The 22,948-nt window shown below is 34.5% G+C and overlaps 1 protein-coding gene across 2 annotated transcripts in view; it reads left to right on the plus strand.

Moving 5' to 3' along the window:
- The window catches only part of LOC150095380 (E3 ubiquitin-protein ligase UHRF1-like), a 253,377-nt gene that overhangs the window by 166,259 nt on the left and 64,170 nt on the right, over positions 1-22,948 (plus strand). For both annotated transcript variants that reach the window (XM_090410065.1, XM_090410066.1), the window contains exon 9: positions 15,322-15,426. In XM_090410065.1, coding sequence (XP_090266191.1) covers positions 15,322-15,426 — 105 coding nt within the window. The remainder of the gene's footprint in view (positions 1-15,321; positions 15,427-22,948) is intronic.

Genomic DNA, 22,948 nt, shown 5'->3' on the forward strand with positions numbered 1-22,948 from the left:
TGTAAGGAATGGCAATGGATTTTTTGTGATTTTGGGCATTTTGGGATAGTTGAGTTTGGAACAACATTCTGTTGGTTTTTAGAGAAAGCATTGACTTAAAAAAAAGAACAAACAAGCAAAAGTGTCTTGGGTGTGATTGGTTTCATTGGAGAGGCTAGTGCGGTCCAGACAAATGGCTTGAGTCATATTTACTAGTTTTAATAAAGCCATACGGTTTGGGGATGGGGGTGGAGTTAATGATATGAAAGATGGAGGTACCTTCAAGTATGAAGTAAGTTTCCTGTTCACAGTAAAGGATTGGGTAGTTAGTGTCAAGAGAGGACAGATATTTATTTTCTTTTTCAGCAGGAAAACATATCCACGGTGTTTGCTGTTAAGATTTGCTAAAATGTTTCTAACATATGTCATGTAGCCAAAAGGAGAACACATCTTCAATGTAATATAGATATACTATTGGTTTGAGTGGAGTATAGTCTAGAACAATTTTTTTCGGTGTTTCATGAAAAGATTGGTGGTTTGGGGGGTAGATAGAGAGTTATTTCATGCCAAGTAAAATAACCAGAGTGCACGATAAAGTGGATAAGGAAACAAATATTTGGGGTGGGGAAAGGGTCTGAAGAAATTCTGAGATTTCTTTTAAGGGACATTGATGAACAGGAAGATTATACTGAAACTGACCACGACATCATTATTTTTGATAATTATGTCTGATAAACTGGATTTGAAGTAGTACGTGGCATTTTTAATATGTTGGACAGTTTGGCCAGTAATGAGGGAATTCTTCAGCTGTGCATTTTTAGAAATATGAGGGAATTCTTCAGCTGTGCATTTTTGGAAATATGAGGGAATTCTTCAGCTGTGCATTTTTGGAAATATGAGGGAATTCTTCAGCTGTGCATTTTTAGAAATATATGGACATGCAATCTCATCATTGCTACAAATAGTAAAATTCATCTGTACAAAACCACCAGCTAAGCCATATTCACACATGGTGTATGGGCACCATGTGTGAATAAGTTGGAACATCACCACTCAACAAGTGGTTAATATCATCAATAGCTTTGGGACAACGTGTCTTTGAACAGTAGTAGGATACACATGGCAAGATCACATTCCTAATACTGTCATTCTTGAAGAAAGCCAGCAAAAACTCCTAATATAAATAATTCATAAAAGTCAGGTGGGTGATGGGTTGTTTAGGCATCCATCTTCTAAAAGAGTAATGCTATAGCATTATTCTTTATGGGATAAGAAAACAGTTTTGGCAATACATAAGCAAACTTCTTTTTTGAACATAAGGCCCGTGAACTATCTGACATTCAGGGGCGTGCCAGTAGTGTCTGGCACCTGTCTGCAAAACTTTAGTTGGCACCCCTATACCCCCCCCCCCAATAAAAAATCACTTTATTAAAAATGTATCAGTGAGTTAAAATGAAATACGAAATATATTAATTATAAGTTTATTGAACAAAAAGCAGAAATTACAAAAAAAAGTATAAAAAACAACCATACAAGAAGGGTACAAAAACAACAAAAATAATTTGAAAATAAAGTAAATAAATAACAGTAACTTACAAGTATATAAAATAGGAACATATTAAACATTATTGGGTAAAGAATAGTTAAATAAATATTTAAACAGAAAGAAAAACCACTTCGTGAATTGAACTTTTCTAGTTTTCATTAATGAAAATTCTCGAATAATAGCATGTATATCAAGTTGATCCAAAATATCTGACTCTACTGATATAATGGCAAGATTTGAAAGTGTCTTATACCACTGTGAAGCGCAAGTATTTTTTAATAAATTTAAGTTTAGAAAAGGACTGTTCCGCAGATGCTACAGATACTGGTAATGACAAACGAATCCGAAGAGCAATTGTAAAGTTTGGATAAACTGATTAAGTTGTTTAACCATAATTAATAAATATACTGAATTATCTGATATATATCGTTTTTAAAATGAGAAATAAATAGTTGACAGTGTGAAATTTCTTCACATAAATCATCTGTGTCAATGTCTGAATGATTCTCGTGTCAATTTTTGTCGTGACGTTTTACAACAAGATAATAAATATTCTTTATTTCGTGAAGTACTTAACAAATACAAAAACTAAAATGAATTCATATGTTCTTTTAATAAAGTAAATCTTTCCTTCAAGATTGTAATATTTGATGTATTATGCAGAGAAAAAAAAAACACTTTAAATGAAATTTCAGGATCTACTATATTTTCATGTTCGTAATCAAATTGTGTTGTCTTTTTACGTTGCCTTAGTGGTCTACTACTACAAAATACAGATTCTGCATCAAATTTTGCTGCAATTAATTTTAGCTTTCTACAATTTCTTTGAAAGTTTCATCAGACCTATAATCATTTAAAAATTGATTTAGATCATTCAATGCATCTAAAGTAAGTGGAAGATTCATAGATGAAGACTGCAGTATTTTGCTGACAAAATTCACTTCATTTAAAATATCATACCAAATCTTTGGCACCTGTGTGTGTTGCACACATTGCACATATGGCCGGCGCGCCTCTGCTGACATTTAACCATTTGACACAAAACAGGGCAACTTGGCTCACTTTCATTTACTATACTGTTTCCATGAGTTTCTTTTTGAATATTTCTGTATATATATTTTCCTATCCATACATGAATAAATGATCATATGTGTGGGACCACAACTACCCACTGGGTCTCAAAGGCATGCTTTGAATATTTTAGCAGTCCATTTATCTGGAGGCAAATTATGTTTTTAGATTTCTCAATAGTTTCAGATGGGCAGGATATAACATTAACTTTAGTAATTTAGGGTATTTTTTTTTTTGTTTGAGTAGGAGTTGATATTTTTCAGTCCTATTCAGAGTAATTAAGAATTGCTACAGCATTACTCTTATTCACCATAATAATAATGATCTTGTTCTGTTATGACTTCTTAAATGCAGTGAGTTCAGGATGAGAGAGAGTTTTTTTGAGACTTTGCATTCCCCTCTCCCCTCCAGTCTGCCAGTAATATCTGGGCAGGCATAGCCAATATCTGAAAAATGCAAAACCTCCAAAAAAGAAGCTTTGCCATGTTGAATTCACTGCACTTAAAAACTTTGATAGAAAAAGAAAAGAGTAATGCTACAGTGATATTTAATAACTCTGAAAATATGATCGGGAGAAAAAAAAAGTCATCCCTATTCAGAGACCAGCCCATGTACCTTATTAATTTTATCTTTTTCTTCTGATTCACAAAAAGGTACTCTTAAAATTAGTGATATAACAGGATTTTTTCTCCCTGAAATTTGGGTTTTTCATCTCATGTACAGACAAATTGGCCTTCAGAACACATGCAGTTTACAGACAAGAAATCTGTTGTTGGTGATGATGGGAGATAGATGGTATTGATGATAGTAGTGTCAGAGAGGAGAATTAAATAGTAATGAAGAGGGTGAGGTGTATTTAGTGAAGCAGAGTAGAGTAGATTGCTCTTCCTCAATTAGTCCTTGGACTCCCTGGAGGTGTCATGTAATACTACTACTAATAATAATGTGATGTATTGGCATCTCTACTCATTCAAAAATTGAAACCTATTCAATATTCGAATCTTATAATTGTCCTCCTGGATTTATCAATTGCCAAAAATACTGTTGAGACCAATAGTTGACAGTATTGGTTCCCTTTGTAAACTGGCTCACAGACTACAAAAAAGTTCTTTTGCTGCAGTGCACTCTGTTAACAAACTCTGAGTAGTTGAAATCCTGCTTGTCAAACAGGGATCAAAGACATTATCCTCAGACACATTTCTCAAAATGATGTTACAGTCAGTTTTGATATGGCCCCTCTTTTCACTAATATTGCTCATTAAGTGACTTCATGTGCAAACTTGCTTATGCTTGGATAAAGGATGAAACCCAGAATATAATTTCTTGGTATCTTTAATTATGGTTTAACCAAGTGGAAAAACTTTCAACATTGACGAAAATTGTGCTGGGCTACACTCAAATTCACCATATGCTTATGCCACATTGCTGTCTTGTTTTTGTTTTGGTCACTTCATTTGAATATGTTTGGCACATTTTAACAGCCAGAAGCATATGATCTGTTTTACCATTAAAAAAGAAAATAATTATCTTTCTTTCTTGAGACTCTAGCCACCTAGCTATCCTACAGATCTTTAGCCTTTTTCTATTTACAGAAAACATAGCTACACCAGTAAGTATATTCATCAAGCACCACTTCTTCCTCTCTCCTCAACCTATTGGTTGGCAGTTAGCATGGGTTGTTGATACTAGTCTTCTGTATTCTTTTAGTTTGACTATTTGGCAACTTCATCCATTTTTGATGTCACTCATGTATTGGTTTCTTGGTCTTCCTCTACCAAATCTTGCCTCCAACATTTCCTCAATTAAATTTGTAGTCCAATTGTGGAATGTCTTAATAGATGTACTATCATGCTATTTCTCCCCCTTTTTTTTTAACATATGCAGTATGTAATTTTTTCTCTCCCTCTTCCTTTCTTAACACTTCATTTGTAACTCTTTCTATCCATGTAATCTTCAGCATTTGGTACCAGCACCACATCTCAAATGCTAGAAGTCTTGATCTCTCTTTTTTGAAGAGTGTCTCTGATCAGTAGTGGACCACACATTCCAGACAAAGCTTTTAATAAAGTGCTTCTTTGTTCTCAACGATATGCGGGGGTTGTTTGAAAAGTTTGGTAAATTTCCAATAGATGGCAACACAATTTGTTCATTCATACCAGTGTCAGCACATATCATCTTTTTCATGACCCCCGGAAAAATTTTAGCCACGTGCGATGCATATTTCTCGTTTGGCAAATATTTAAAGTGACATTCACATTTTTCATAAAAAATGGAGAAAAACTAGTTTCATGCAGTGATAGTCCATTGATGATGAAGTGCTCTCCTGATGCCCGACTGAGGTCACTATGAAGGAAATGATTGACAAAATCCATGGTATCGTTATGGAAGACCGACAAATGAGATTGCTAAGATTTCAGGCATCTCAACTGAACAGGTGTATAATATCCTGCACGAAAAATTGCACATGAAAAAGCTGTGTGCAAGCGATGGGTGCCACGATTGTTGACTGTCGATCAAAAATGCATGCAAAAAGAAATTTCATTGCTGTGTTTGGCGATGTTTAATCGCAATTTGCAGGATTTTTGTGCCAATTCGTGACTGTAGATGAAACTTGGATCCACCACTACACAGCTGAGTCCAAGCAGCAGTCAAAACAGGGGACAATGCCCAACGAAAGAGCACCGAAAAAAGCGAAAACCGTTTTGTCAGCTGGGAAGGCAATGGCCACTTTTTTGATTTCCGAGGAATTATCACGATAGACTATTTGGAAAAAGAGTAAGCCAATAACAGGAGTCTATTATGCGTCATTGTTGGACTGTTTAAAAGAAGACCAGAAGAAAAAAATGACCAAGATTGGTGCTCAAAAAAGGTGCTCTTTCATCAAGACAGTGCAATGTCCCCCACACAAAATTGCATGCATCGAGGTTCGAATTGGTTCCATATTCTCCAGACTTGGTCCCATGTGACTTCTTCTTAATCCTAAACTTAAAAATTTGGCTCGGTCGGAAAAAATTTTCTTCAAAAGAGGATGTCTTCAAGGCTGTCAATGACTATTTTGCACAATTTGACAAATCCTACTTTTTAGATGGGATGAAAAAAATTGGAAACTTGCTGGACCAAATGTGTAGACTTCAATGTAGACTATGTTGAGAAATAAAGGTGATTTTTTCCAAAAAAAATGCGTTTAACTTATTTTTTTACCAAACTTTTCGAACAACCCTCGTACTCTCTTATGTTAATAGTGTTATTTTCTTGTTAAATGCCCTTTTCGCTTGTGCTATTCTTATTCTCACATCTCTTCCACATTTCCCATTCAATGTTATTAGTCTCCCTAAGTAGGTAAATTCTTTTGCTTGCATGAATATTTTCCCATCTATTGTGACATTTATGATTTACCCTCAATCCTGGTACATTTCATTACTTTTTTTTCCCTTGTCAATTTTCATCTTGCATCTTTTATTTTGAAGATTATTCATCTCTGCAAGTGATTCTTGTAGAGTTTTTTTTGCATTTTCTGTTATTAAAGCAATGTAATCTTCAAATCTTATTCTATTTTTCCTGAATATTTTAATTGGTTTCGGGGAAATTTTCTTTATTTTACCATTCCTTTTTTTATGCCATTTGGTTCTCTGCAAAAGAAAAAAAAAAGAGCATTTCATATTCAACGTACACAATGAAAAGTTTTTGAAACTGAAGAGAAATTGTCTAACGCTCTGATTTTAAATATATTTATATTCTTTTTTAAGTAAATAGAAAATGATTTTTGCTAGTTTTCTATTATGTTTGTAGTATTAGTTTCGTGGGAAAAAAAAAGAAAAGGGAAAGAATGGAATGCTGATGTGGGTGCCACATATTGAAGTTTAAACAACAGTAGCCAAAAAAAAAAAAAAAAAAAAAAAATTGCTACTTCAATACTCACGTTTCATTAATTTGCAGAAAATCTATTAGAGAATAAACAGTTCAGCTATTGCAAAAGAACTACTGCATTGTGAACTTCAATAAACTACCGAGGAGAAAGACTTCTCCTTTATTTGTTTAAAAAATTAAATGACATGAAAAAAATGATTGATCTTTATTCCACTTTTGATTTTTTTCTTTTAATTCCTTCAAAGCCTTTTATTGTAAATGCTAAAAAGTAGTGGCAAGAGTCCACACCCTTGTCTAATGCTCTTTCTTATTTTAGCTTCTTTCTCTTGCTTTCCTATGACAGAAGTCTGATTTTTATATGGTTGTTAAATTAGTCTTCCGTCATTGTAATCTATCTTCAGATTTTTGAGGACTTTGAACATTATATTCCAGCCAATGCTGTCAAAAGTTTATTCTATATCAATGAATGTTCTTATTTCGAGTGCTTTTTCTATCATTGGTCATAGTTAATATAGCTTCTTTGTCCCTCTAATTTTTTACTATTATTTTTTTTTTCCAATACAGCAATAGATAATTCTAGTTAGGATTTTAATACTGGGGTAATAGACTAAACATTTGGAAACCTTCACATGATTATGTCCAGGCTTTGTTTTGGAATTGCTAACATAAGCTTTGCTCAAAATCTCTTGAGATTTCTCTAGTTGTGTACATTTAATTGATCATTTTGTATAGTTCACATTTAACTTCTTTGCCTAGTGCTTGTAAAATATCTCCTGGGATTGTTCAGTTCTTCAAGCTCCTTATTAAATTCTGACCTTGAGAGAAGTGGTCCTTTCTCCTCTTCCTCTAGGAGCGAGTTATTAATTTCTCTTCTATAAAGTTCTTCAGTGTATTGCACCAACCTTTGTGTTTTTCATCATTTTCAATTAGTACTTTTTTTATCCTTACTCCTTTTTCTGAATTGTTTTTATGTATTTTTGTATTCTCTTTAGGTGTTACTCTACTCACGTTTATATCAATTACCTTGCATGTTTGTTCAATCCATTTTTCTTTTGCTTTCTTGGATTCTCTGTTCCCCATGTTTCTCTATTTTCTATACTCTTGTTGTTTTTTTTGTACTTTTTTGCATCATTAGTTCTAATATTTCTCTTGTGATCCACTGTTTATGTTGTATTTTTTCTTCTTTTCAAAATGTTCTCCGGCAGCTTTATTTATTTCTCTCTTTAGAGATTAATTTCTCTTCCATGTGACTTCTGTGAATTTATTAATTTATCTGTTTCTTTTCTAAAGTCTGCTGCAGGCAATTAGATCATTTTTTATTTTAGATATATTCCATTTTTTGTGTGGTTTATTTATGCATGATTTCTTCATTTGTAAATGACTTAATCATGATGACTGGGATTCACATCTACTCCAGGATAACTTATACATATTTTCACCTCATTATGATATTTTTGTTGGATGATTACGAGTCTAATTGATATCATTCTTGTACCTGGTGTGCAATCCATGTGTATCTTCTTCTTTTTGGCCATTCAAATAGTGTATTTGCTTTGATCGAGTTGTGTATTTTGCAGAATTTGATAAATCTGTCAATCTGTTTGAATTTACCAATAATTTACCAATAATCTTCTCCCTCTCTACCAACTGCATTCCGATCTTCCAAGATCAAGTATTCTTGATCATTTACTCTCATCAGTACTTCTTCTGTTCTGTTCATATACTTTATTTTCTCATCATTTTATCTTGTTATTGGCATGTCTGAATCTTCTTTCATTATACTCCAAATGGTTTTAATCTTATGTCCTAATTTCTTATTTACCAGATATCCCAACACCTGCTATGTCATTTGGTGAATCCAATTAAATCATTCTGTAATCTCCACTCCAGAAATCCCCACTGTCTGGCTATCTTATCTCACTAACTCCAAGAATGTCAATCTTCAATGATCTCATTTCCATCTTTAAGTTTTCTAGTTTTCCGCATTACTTCATATATCTGATGTTCCAAATACCTACTTTTCAGGGATCTTGCTGGCTGATGGCCTGAGAGGCCCTGCGATTATTTCCTCTCTTACTGGGGACAGCCCTCCAATTCTCAGATAGGGTGGTTTTCCTTACTTGATATTCATTTAGTTCATCTTCCATGCTATGTAGTCTTGGGAAAATAAGGTGGTAAGTTAACATTTCCTTCCACCTCACAATGATGTAGCTGTTAAAGACCTCTATTATTCCATGCAAACATTTATCTGGTTGTCTTCGAGCCTTGCCAAATTATCCTACAGCCTTAATCTAGTACTGGTAGCACTGCTGGTCACTACCAGGGCAAGTGCTTTTATGGTGGCACTGACTCACACCGACATAGTGCTGTCATAAGGATTTTGTGAGGTTTAAATTTGAGCAGACCACTATCATTGGTCCATGACTGCTTATTTGTCAGAGGCATCTGTGTTTATGTGGCATCTATTGCACTATCCACCACCTGTGGACATGCCAGTCAGATTTTAATATCTTGCCATCCTTGGCAAAGAATTAAAAAAAAAATTCACTTGTTCTCAAAAGATAATTTTCAGATTTCCCTTAGACCTCACTAGCAATTGGTTGTCCTTATCCATTCACCAAAAGATCCTCTCCATCACATTGATCATCTTGGCATCTGCAGTAATCATTTTCTCACATAAATTGACTTATATCATGTTATAAGAAGTGAATCCTATGAATCCTCAATATCAACATAAGACTAGAGGAAGACATGTCAGACTTGAAGAACAGCTAATATTCTACTGGATGAGCATAGAAAATATATCGAATATATACATTAAATATATTGGGATTACAGACTATGCTATCAACATGGATCATTGGATTCAGTGAGAACAAAAAAAGTCTCTTGGCTATTAAAGTTAAGTATAAATCTGAGAAACTGTTTGTGGAATTTGTCACAGATCTGCAATATTCTCTTAACAAATGTAGTTCCTTCACACTCAAAAATCTGGTAGATTATCACAAGACTCAGCTGCACAATTAAGTTCCCGTGGAATGCCCATAACAGATGCTGGTTAGGACATGTAGCTGCGTGAATTTGAAGTGTGTTAACATGAAGGCAAATGTGTTTGCTTTGATGCTAAGTAGTAGTTATAGTTAAGTACTACTAAGTAGTAACTCGTAGTAAAGGTGGACCAAGCTGTGATCACTACTTGTCTTAGTATCTCCCATAATGCAAAGTACATCTCTTTGCGGACATGTATAATGCTTTGCATTAAGGGAAGGGCCACTACCCAGACTGGTTTCGACCTTTGAGGAAGTGGAAAAAAAAAAAAACTTCCAACATCTTTCTCTAAATCCAGAGTAATTTAATAAGGTGAGACACCTTTTTGGCAACTCATATAGGTAAATATGACTTCTCCATTGCTTCCACCTTCGCCACCTCTGAGACCTCAATTAAGGTCGAAACCAGTCTGGGTAGTGACCCTTCCCTTAATGCATAGTATTATACATGTCTGCAAGGAGATGTGCTTTGCATTATGGGAGATATGGGAGATACTAAGACAAGGAGTGATGAGAGCTTGGACCACCTTTACCACGAGTTGCCTCAGTCCTGAAGATACTTCAGGTGCAAACTTTGTTTACTCACACTTGGATAAAGGATTAAACTAAATTTATTATCAGACTAGTCATCCCTAATGGAAATAGCATAAATAGTAATGTACTGAAACCACATTGCTTATGAAACCAGATTATGAATTTTTGAAGCGTATTATTTTGGAATTTCCTATATTTTTGTTAAGTTTTTCTTTTGAGGTAATCTTTATGATTGCATAGCTTTCATATAAGAACACTGTATATTATTTTTCTCTTTTATCTGTTTAGTGTAACCAAGCCAGAAAATATGCTAGTACACCTTCTAATATCATGTTATAAGAAGTGAATCCTATGAATCCTCATAATATCAACATAAGTCTGGAGGAAGTCCTGTTCAGTATTTTTGTTAGGCACTGCATTCACAGAATTTTTAATTCCAACAAGACATCATCATCATCAAATTCCTGCCATGTACCCTCAAGGGGTGTACAGGATATGACAGTACTACATGAAAAAATTACATCATTACTAACTTCCTATCTACAATTTTCCTCCAAATCAGTCTGTTACTTGTCAAGACTCCAACATTATCAGATCTTATATTTCTATCGTCTAAGACATTTTGTACCGTATCAATCCACCTATATCTTGGTCTTCCTCTGGGTCGTTTTCCTGCTAACCTGGCAGAGAACACTTATTTTGCTAATCTTTCCTCTCCCATTCTATTTAAGTGACCATACCACCTGAGATTAGCTCTGCTAATGCATTCCTGGATGCTGACAATGTCAAGTTCTTTCCTAATATCCTCATTTTTAATATGATATTGCCATTGATGCCATCTGTTCATGCCTCTAATCTTAATCAGGACTCTCATATCTGCGGTCTCTAGTCTTTGGTCAAGTGTTTTACTTCTGACCCAGCTCTCAGATCCATAAGTTAAAACTGGTTTGAACACTGTCTTGTATACAGCTAATTTAGTGTTCCAACTAATTTCTCTCTTCTTCCATATGAATTTATTCAATTGACATCCCACCATACCAGCTTTGCTGATTCTGTTGTCTATTTCTATGTTTAATTTACCATCTTCAGTAAAAATTGTGCCTAAGCAGCTGAAATGTTTTACTTGTTCTACAGGTTCTCCATTCACAACACAGTTGACATTTTCAATGATTCTGCCTGTTTTCATTGTCTTGGTCTTTTTATAGCTGACCTTAATACCATATCTATTACAACAGCTATTCAATTTAGTCAGAGAATCTTGCAGATTGTAGCGGATTTATTTAGAAGTATAACATCATCCGCATAAAGCAAAGAGCTGACATTAACATCTCCAATTTTGATATCAGGTTTAATACCACTTTCCTTCATAATGTGATCCATATAGATAATGAATAACAGAGGGGATAATGTACATCCTTGTCTCACACCAGATTTAACATTAAACCATCTTCCTGTACTTCAATTCTAACTGCTGACTTGCAACTCAAATAAAGACTAAGTATTGCTTGATATAATGCCCCATTGACACCATATAACTGCAGCGTATTGAATAGCTTCTCTCTTGGCACCTTGTCATATGCCTTTTCCAAATCGACAAAACTTAAATACAGATCTTTGTTATATTCCCATGCTTTCTCGACTATTTGTCGAAAAGTGAAGATCTGATCCTGACAGCCTCTATTTGGCCTGAATCCAGCTTGTTCTTCACCAAGCTTTTCTTCCACAATTCTTCTCAACCGTTTCTCAAGTATACTTGCATAGATCTTGCCAGGAACACTCAGTAGGGAAATACCTCTGTAATTCTCACATTCAGTTTTATTTCCCTTTTTATATATGGGTACTATGAGAGCTCTACTCCAATCATCGGGAATTCGTCCCTCTGTCCAGGATTTCTGAACTATGCAGTGCAGCCACTATAAGACTTTTATACCACCATACTTCAGCATTTCTGGTCGAATATCATCTACTCCTGCTGCCTTTCCACATTTCAAGCCTTTGATGGCTTTTTCTACTTCAAGTATGGATATGTATTCCTGACTGCATGCCTGGTCAGTGTTTTTTATCACTATGCTGTCATTACTGCTTCTTTCATTTAGCAGTTTTTCAAAGTAATTACTCCATACTTCAAGGATATCTTTTTCTCCTGTTTTCATGTCACCTTTATCATCTCTAACTCCTTTTACAGCACTCTTTCCTCCATTCGTAAGCTTCTTCAACAACCTCCAGAATATTCTGCCACCTTCTTGATATTTATTTTCTATATTCTTGCCAAAGTCCTCCCATGACTTTTGTTTAGCTAGTTTTACACACTGTTTAGCATTCTTGCATTTGTCTCTATATTCTCTAAGAGCACAAGCTGACTTATTTGACAGGAACTTTTGATATGCTTTCTTCTTTTCCTTCACTGCCTCTTTAACTTCCTGTGTCCACCAGGGAGTTCTGATTTTTTTTATCCTTGCACACAACCTCACCACATGCCACTCTGGCAGAATCAATCAATGTTTTCTTCAGAGTTTGCCACTGAATCTCCAAGGTTTGATTCCTGTTCTCAAACTCTTTTATTTTATTTTCAATAATCTTTTTGTATTTTAGTCTACAGTTCACATCTGAGAGCTGCTCAACTTTTATTCGCTTTAAAACTTTCTTACATGTTATTCTTTTCAATATGAAATTGAATTTTATCCTGCTCAAGACTAAATAGTGATCACTTCCAATTTCAAATCCTCTGTACACTCTGGTGTCCTGCACCAGGGAGAAAACATCACTATCAACAATAACATAGTCAATGCGACTTTTCTTATTCCTAGCCTCTTCTCTCCATGTGAATTTGTGCACATTTTTATGTTTTAACATGGTGTTAGTAATAACCAGTCCATGTCCTGAGCAGAAATCCAACAGATATTTGCCATTATTATTAGCTTTGCTCTTTTCTCCAAATTTTCCCAAAATATTTTTGTATGTCTCACAATCATTTCCTACTCTGCTATTTAGATCCCCAACAAGGACCAACTTTTCATTTTTCATTGTGTCAGTTGCTTTTTCTAAAGCCTCAAAAAATTCCTCCGCTTCTACCTTAGTAGAACCTTCTGTGGGACCGTAACCACAAATAAGTCTCATTGTCCAGTTCCCCATTCTGATATTTGCCCACATTACTCTACTTGCAACTGACTGCCATTCAAGAAGATTAGCCTCGTATTTTGTGTTGAATACTATGGCTACTCGTTCTTTTCCTTGATTGTCATTGCCTGAATATAACATTTTGTATTTATTGCTCAGAAAGATCTCACCAGTTTTGGTCTTTTTTGTTTCAGTCACCCCTATTATGTCGATCTGGTACTTATCTAATTCCTCAGCTAGCTCCATTTCTTTGCCATTCAGGCTTCTTACGTTGATAGTACCGATCTTTAACTCTGGTGATGTTGAGTTGGGGTTTGTTTTCAGATTTGTTCCAGTAGCTGACTTTTCGATGTTCGCTCTGGTTCCCTGGCGAAAACAACGGAGGCCTTGTTTAACCGGGCGACGCCCCAGCCGGCATGAAATTTTGTCATGTTGTACCATCATTTTTTATTTGGGTTTAACCAATAAGAATACAATTTGGTCGGCTAAATCCCAAATTGCCAGCCCATCCTCTTTCATTCAGTATCAAAGTAGATACCCAACAGGGTGCACCACGAGAAGGTGAGGATTGGACATTAGGTCAGAAGCCCTGGTCAGTTCTCCGCATTCCTTTAAAGCCATATGGAGGTCTCCTCTCAGTTATACAGCTTTGACCCTTAAGCACCCAACAAGACATTCATTGTACTATAATCTCTTGTTTTCATGATCTCAGTTCTTTTTTATGTTCAATCATCATTTGGTATATATTTTAGAGAATCAGCATATTTTATCAGACATTTCAGTTCAAGTTGAAATCTATCTGTTATCCTTCTGTCAGGCTACTAAAAGAAATTTTTAAAAAATTTTTTTTTTTATATCAACAAGATTTTTGAAGGTTTGAGATTAATTAATAAACATTTGCAAAATCTGTTTTCTTATTAGGCTTATGAATCACCAGATTTGTAATTTTGATTTCTTTCCATCTCCACATGCAAAACATTTTCTTTTGATCTCATCTCATCTTCCTTTTACCCTCTTGAAGACTGTTACAATTTAAGATGCAAATAATTCCAATATTTACTGGTGTTCAGACTATGTGGTTCAAACTACTTGAATTTAAAGTTTTAATGCAAAGATTGAGGATTGGAACATAATCATACCTGCAACTAAATGCAACTCTAATGGATACCACTCAGTACAAGCCAACAGACACATTTTTTAATTGTTGCAAAATAAATTACAAAGTAGACCATTACTTATCTGACAATTTGGTGACAAGATCTTTGTATACCCTTGTGAGTACACATGCTGCACTTGAGGAAACAGTGGCCTGGAGAGTAGTCACTTGAACTTGTGCAAATGGTGATTTTGTTGCTATGCGGATTTAAGCAATTAGAATTTATCCTAGAACTTGACATAATCAGTTAATTAAAGTTTATTATTTAAGTAGCTGAAGGAGTAAGCATTTAGGTTACTTCTATAGATATGTTTGACATGCAATGTACAAGATGTAACCAATTTTAGATATATCAAATTAAGAGTTTGTGGCTTAATTTATCCAGTTGTGTGTGAGCTCAGGCTATCACACACGATGAGCCTGAAACTGGAAACTTGTGCACAGAAAGAAACACATTAACAAATTTCTTTGCTTTCTCTAAAGACTTGATCCCCCACATTGCACTGTTGTTTTTATAGGTTTTGGAGACCTTTGTGTGTGTACGCATGCACGCACGTGGTTGGGAAAAAAAGAAAAAGAGGAATTGACGTATGCCTTCCTGAAATCATTTATTTAGTTACAGTATTCTGTAATTTGCTTTGGTTATATCTCCTACATTATCACTAATATCAATTTCACCTTAAAGATGAAAAATAGGGAATTTGAAACAATGCTATTACGCACCAACTTATTTGTAATATTTTCTGTTCAATTTTATGTATCTGCAGAGAGAGAGGGAGAGAGAGAGCTATAAGCATATGTAATCTTAAGATTGAGAGCTAATGTCATAATTTTACTTTGTTTTGCATTTAAAGTAATATCTGAATATGTTCATAGATTGTAGGATCTCAAATGCAGTGCTATCTCTTTGGGCTTGAGGCCTCCCTATTAAAGAATAAATTGTATAATATAAGAATTTTGAAACTATAGAAAATAGGTAAGAGGACTTTTTCTTCCATCTCAAGGTTTCAGAGGCAGGTGTTCACCGACCTCATGTTGCAGGAATACATGGCCGGGAATCAGAAGGTGCTTATTCTATTGTATTATCAGGAGGATATGAAGATGATTTGGTAATCTTGCTTTTCAATGAAAATAATAATTTATTTTTCCTCATTATTATATTTATTTTGAAAACTGACTAACTACTATTCATGTAATTACCAATATGAGAATAATTTTTCACTTTGAGTTTGGAAGAATTACTTCTAAGACAAAATAACACCTAACAGTTCCACTGTAAAATTTATGTTGTGGTTATATACGCTCTTTATTCTTTGTCGACTGAGCCCTTTTGTTATACTACATACATCCACTACCCTGCTTTGTCTTTGTGTCTTCTATTACTTAACTATTGCTAATGGTTGACTGCCTAAAGCTATGAACTGCTGCCATATGTTTATTTTTCTCATCTCTCACGCTTTACAGTCTAACAAAATTTATTTGTTTAATCGCTGCACCAGTTAGACTATAAGTTGTTTAACCAAAGACAAAGCATATATCGTTCGTATTCCCTGCTTAAATGTATCCTTTTAATTAGTCGTGGCTAAAATAAGAATCATATACACCTCTCTTATGCAGGTTTGAAATTTTTTAGGATAGTGCATTGACAAAATACTGTCCAGTGTGTTGTTTATTCATTTGATTAAGCCTAAAGGAATATTTACAAAATAGTCATTACAATTTCATTACAACTACTCAAATAAACTAGCTCTGAACGTTAGTTCAGAGCTAGTTTATAATTTAACATAACATTACTCGATTATAAGACATGTTCGGTAATAGGCCAAATTTACCAGTACTATACGATATCTCACAATCATAGATATTTCACATACAATCTTTACATACCTTCAGTAATACAATTACTTACAAAATCCTTTTTAGCAGTCCTTCACACTATCTTATTGTTCGCACAAAAATGTTCTTATCTTTATCTTTGCTTACTGTTTTGCTCCTGTTTTCCTGTTAATTTCTTTCCTTGTTCAAGAGGTCAGCTGGGCCTTTCTCTGTTGGATCCTTACCATAGCAGTGATATGCAGCTCCTTCCTTCCACGACAACTCTACAGAAATTTTCCCACGTGGCAACGATCCAGATAGATGACAAATGACACTTCTCTTTTAATTCCTGGCAATGAAGTGATCTCAGACAAGAGAAAGCCTAGAGAATCCTAAGACCAAACAACATTTCTCTTTCACTTCTGACAGCGACTTTTGGTGTTAGGGGGACTTAGGTAAGACATGACCTAAGAGAATCCTAAGACAAATTTCTTCTTTTTGGCAAACTGACTTTAATAGGCCTGAATTTACGTTGTGCGCATGTGTACATCTCTTGAAACTGGTCATGTATTTTCTTTCGGACATGCTGACATCATCCTTCACGTGTCTTTGGAATTCTTTGTCCATGGCAACTGTGGTCACATATTGACCTATGGACATGATGTCATTCTTTGCAGGGCTCTGAAATTTTCTATCCATGGCAATTCTCAGAATTTTCTCACTAATCTTAGCCTTAACTTACTGATTTAACATTATTTAATAGCTTTACTTGATGACATCATGCACCACATTAATTTAACCAAGGCTCAATACAATATTTTTTTACATAAAGGATTATTTAACAATTTTCTGATTACATTCTCCTATACAACAAAACGTAAAACTGAACATGATAAGTTACGAAGTCATTTAATCATATAATGACTTTTACGAAGTCACTATATATTTAATATATATGTATATACATGCACACATGATATACATATCAAAGTCGTTCATCAATTTTTCCTCTAATATCAACAGCATCAAAAATGTGTAACTTAATTGCAATAAATAAATGCTAAACAGTCATAATTACAGCATTTCAAGCTAATGCATACATACAATACAGTTGTGCTGTGCATATATTTGTTTGTCCTAGCAGAAGTAGCTGGGACAAGAAAATGCATCTCACTAATGTCATATAAAACATTTACCACGCTGACATTTTGTATATTGAGCAGCTGTGTTGCTCTTTATTTTTGGTGTCTGGTCAAGCTATTCTCCTTATTAATGCCATACAGTATGCCGGGACAAAGTAATACTATAAAGAGCGGTGTTAATAAAAAGAAACAGTAAAGACAAATAATATTGCAGCTTTAGTTCTGCATACTGTTGTACACATTTAAACTATAATTGAAATATTCTAAATGTCACTATTTATTTAAATATTAACAGTAATTTGATACTTTAAACTATGAAACCGTTTAAAGTTTGTTTTGTTGACCTTTATTTAATATTACTGTTGTTATTCTTAAGAATGTAACCCCTGTGTTTAATATTATGTCTATGGGAATAAATTCTCCCTTTATGAGTGTGCTAGGAACAAATTAACTCGTGAAGTCGGGAACTAGTTGTATATTTACATGTACACTCAAACACAGTTTTAGTGTACGTTACAATATGCTTTAACAAGCTATAGCATAACTGTTCTGTTAGTTGTTTACCCTAGCTTTATCACTTGTGAGCAAAAAAAAAGGAAGGGTTAAAAAATAAATAAAAGGTGTAATAAAAAGTTTAAAAAACATGCATTAAAAGGCAGCCTTGGAGCCAAATGATGAATATATTATCAACGCACATGATCCAGACTTTGGGTTTTAGAATCGAATCAGAGCTCGTTGCTCAATCTACTGTATAAATTATTTTTTCACATGAAATAACCAGAGTGAGTGAAATACCTAGGCAAAAAAAGGAGCCTGTGATATCAGGTGGAAAATTTTTGTGTAGCAGAAGAACTATGTCATTGAATGGGACGTTCATGAAAAAGGCTTTCATACCAAAGCTGACTAATAAATCTTCGCTATGTGTGATGTTCCTAATTTTGTTTATGAAGTGTTATATATTTTTGATGTATGAGGAAAAATGACCTACCAGTTCTGGTGTTGACATTTGTTTCTTGGTTTAAGTGATGATTAGAGCTGTAGATCAATAGCTGAAAGAGTCAACACCATTAATTATCACTTAGAAAAGAACATGAATGACACATTAAATTCCTTCATTACAGAAAACAGTCCTTTCTGATCATGCACTTCAAACATGTCACAGAATTGAATGGAGAGGCACCCAGCCCTTACACAACTGAAACTTAGCAACAAGCTAAATTCAAAGAAGCTTGTGAGATGTTGGTTCACTATGCTGTTCTCAAGAAGAATAATGGATTAACAGTTCCAAAGATCTGGAAGACACATCAGTAACCCATATACCATTTTAGTGTAGAACAACAAGATCAAACTGCAAAAACCTGTGAACACAAGAAAACCTGGTCAATGGACAGAAAATTAATCCAAATATAACAGGACTGTAGAGAATTTTAACTAGTAACTGACGAATTTCCATTTTTAATGTGTGCTATTTTTTAAAACTTTATTATTATTATTTTTTTATTAAGTAAGGTAATCACGCCAACATGTTTTGTCTATTTAATTCCTGCTTAATGACATCTCCTGTTTTTATTATCTTCTATCTATTTTGTTTGAGTTTTCCCTCTTTGCCCATGTAATCCACTCCAGGTATTTCATGTGGCAAAATAATTTTTACCCACAAAAAGAAGGTACAGCCATGGGCTCACCACATTCCCATCAATGTACCATGACCAAGTGATCAACAAATCCAGCTACAAGCTTAATGCCAGGGAACTTTCACTTCTGGAGAAAGGCCTGAACTATGGCATTGTGCTAAGGTCTGTTAACAAATTAGATTTTATTTATCACATTGAAAGAGGTCTAAAATCCCCCCCCCCCCCCAATTTAGCCGACAAAATATGAATGAAAACATCATACATATTGAACTCTGAACTCTAATAAACAACTAAGTTACAATCTACTGGAAGAAAAATTGGCCCTTAAATCCTTAAAAAAATAACCCATCAATCATGATTACAAAAGCAGATAAAGGTAATGCTACCATTGTCCTTGATTGGACAGCATACCGGGAAAAAAATGAATCAGTTGGTATCCGACCACAACATGTACCAAATGGTGAATTACAACTCTATAAATTGCATCAAAAACAAAACAACAGAATTAATCAAAAAACTTATTATGCCTGTGCTCCCAGAATTTATGGCCTGCCAAAAATACACAAAAGAAACATGCTATTGTGACCGATAGTGGAGGGAATCGACAGCTCTAATTATCACTTAGCCAAGAAATTAGCAGTCACACTCAAGGAGTTGGTAAGTCATTCCCCCTCCTGCATAAAAAATACACAACACTTCATAAACAAGATTAGAAACATCACACTCAATGACAAAGATTTATTTTTGACATAACTGCCCTTTTTCACGTTCCGATCAATGATACTATTTGATCTGATCATGCGGAAATATGATTACAAAACATATTTCTGCATGATATCATGACCCTCTTTACCCACGTACTCTGCTCTGGGTATTTCTTGTGGCACAAATAATATTTACCTACAAAAAGAAGGTTTGGCCATTCCCCCCCCCCCCCCCCCCCCCTAAAAAAAAAGCCTAAAGCCCAACCCAAAGTCTGGCTCAGATATGTTGATGATATTTTCACCATTTGACCCCACAGCTGTGAAACATTAAATACCGTATTTTTCCATCTATAAGATGAACCCTACTTTTTTGAAACCAACATTGAGAAATCAATATTGTTAACATAAAACAAACACATTTGATATTTTTTTTAAATATTCAAAGTATGTTTAGTAATTACGTAATATTTTTAGGATACATACTAAGATGCATTTTCTGGGATAACTTGGTTCGTGTTCTCATGGCCAACCTTTCTCTCGTCATGAAGTTGAAGCACCATTTTGCGTTTCCTATGAAATCAACAATGTTCATTTTTCTTGTAAACCTTTTTGCCTCGATTGAATAAGCTTGGTTGACACACATATCCCACTCTGGTGCTGCTCCATAATCCAAATCTTAAGCCTCTGCTCCAAGTTTGGCCATTTTGCTGGTTTTCCTCTTAAGGCCATCTTCTTTTTTTGGCATCTTGAGTAGTTTTTCTTCCTGTTTTCTCCTCTGTCTAATCATAGACTGTGGGAGGAGGTATGTTTCTCGGAAGCTTTATTTCCACGTTCTTTTGCATAATTGATGACTTTTAACTTGTTAACTTGAATTTTGAAGAATATGACAATCATTTTTTATTTTTGGACATTTTTATTGGCTAGTGTTCAAAATATTGTTAATGCATTAACTTACCCTGCCAATGAGCAGACATGAATGCTTTCAGAGTTCTGATTGGTTTATTCACAATCAGCCGTTAATGACGTCAATTGGCAGAGTTAAGAAAGCATAATTTAAGGAAGCCTGTTCATGGAGACAAGGTACTGGCAGTTTCGCCATGGCAACTGTGGGTCTCTCAACCGGTTACCCTCCATGTATAAGACGACCTTCATTTTTTTTTTTTTTTTTTTTTTTTGTACTTTTTGCAACATGTTATTTTGCTGCCTGATGCAGCAAAATAACATGTTGATGGGAAAATTATTGCAAAATCACTATTGTAAACAATGCTACAGTTTTAATGGCATGAAAACTAGTCAGAAAGTACAATATTTCCTTGTGTAAAGATTTTCAAGTTAGAGCAACAGAACTAAATTTGAGGTTAGTCCTTTTCAATTGCTTGATGTCAATACTGTAATCAAACAGTTTTCAACATAAAGTACCTAAACAAAGATTTCTTTTATATAAAATGCTAATTAAAAGGAAAAGTTTATAAAATAAACTTTGCTTTTTTTTAATTATTAAAATTGGCTGGTACTAATTTTAAAAATGTAGAAACGCTGCTATTTAGCAGTAGTAGATACTCAACATCATAATTTTATTCAATCTTGTTTCAGCTCAGTCTGTTCACTGTATCATTTGACCCTGTTGACAGATGCTGCCAGTGAAATATTTATTTTAATATCCTACACCATCCATGAATGAATGGATGTTCTCAATCATATGCTATTGTTCAACTTTAGTAAGTATGTCTGTTATCTCCATCAAGGCTGAATGTTTCAACCACAATAGGAAGAAAATGGTCAAAAGTGCTCTTCGATTTTTCTAGTAGATATTGCTTGATTATGATTACTTTCTATGTGTTATGTATTCTTAGTATATGTACACCTATCCTCTTTTACTACCATTATATAATTTCATTTTTTAAAAAACGTGGTTGTTATATCTTAGCAAAATACTTCAAAAACATGAACTATTTCAGAGTTTGTATTTCATAGCCTTTTAATTGAAGACCTTTTTTTCCTCTTCATCCCCCACCTCTATAATTCATTTCTCACTTATAGTTGATAGTGTTGGAAGCTTTTTAACTACCACATGCTGGCCTAGTGTATAGCATTTCTTCTTTTCAACAAACCTACAGTTTATAGGTTCAAATTCTATTGTGCTATGGATGTTTGGAAATGCCTAGGTGGTAGATGTTTTGCTCATTGTCAACCATTGCTTTGCTTATTCATGAAAGCAGTGGAATTGTTACATGCATTTCCTGGCAGTTTAAGTAGTAGGATGTGCGGACACTTTGAGGCTATGATTTATAGAGGAATTGTATTAAGTAGCAAAGATACAAAGGTCCATTAATATATATTTCCTGTCTCTGCCATTTTCATCTTATCTTAAAAGTCAGAGAAATAGACTGCATGCATGAAATGACAAATCTCTTAACCTTCAGCTTCACAACCCATGTGTTAAGGTTTAAGTGCTGGGATGACATCATGTTGGAAATTTAATGGAATATTTACAGCACTATGAAAGGATTAAAAACTAATTTTAACGGTTCCACTCTTTTGTCTTAGTCCCTGAGACATCTTCAGGGATTACAAATAACTCTTGTAACACACACAAAGACGACACAGCTGGGTGACTCTAAATTAAGTGCTGTTGCAGATTCTAAAAAGTCTTTCCTTTTTAAATTTTCTATGTTGGAGCATAGTGGTTTTCTTCCACAAGATCCTGTGAGTTGTCTTATACATGGTCTGCAAGGTCAGGTTGACCATAGTTGTGATTGCATATATTTGATTTATGTTCATCTAAATGGATAGTGGCTGATCTACCAGTCTGTCTGAAGTAAGCCAACTTACAAGAACAGGATAATTTATAAACTCCAGGCACTGAGAGAGGAGGAAGCTATGGGGAGCAAGTTTCCGGTTTGGTTTAAAAGCCATGTATTTTTTTTTTTTAAAGACCTGGTTATTTTTTTCCGTTGTATCACGGATATAGGGCATGCCGATGGCATTTCTGAAATCCTTCTGAAGCGATGGCCGAGGAACGGGGTTGGAACTGATTATTTTTTTTATTCTGTAATCACTGTAGCCATTGGAAAGGAAGGTGTCGTGTATATGGTTGAGTTCAGTTGAAAGAGAGCTTCCACTGGAACAAAGATTATAGGCTATGTTGATTAGTTTTAATAATGCTATATTGAGAGGGGTGGTGGCTGTAAAGTTTGTGAATGTATCTGCCTGTGTGAGTGGGTTTTTTATATGCAGTGAAGGAAAGGTTACCATTAGGAAGATGTGTTACTGTGGTGCCTAGGAAGGGTGAACTGTTGTTATTTTCTTTTACCATCGTAAACTGGATTCTTGGAT

The sequence above is a fragment of the Typopeltis vanoorti genome, chromosome 20 (genome assembly GCF_054136105.1).
Source record: "Typopeltis vanoorti isolate ZY-2024b chromosome 20, IOZ_Tvanoo_1.0, whole genome shotgun sequence".
In the NCBI taxonomy this organism is placed as follows: Eukaryota; Metazoa; Arthropoda; class Arachnida; order Uropygi; family Thelyphonidae; genus Typopeltis; species Typopeltis vanoorti.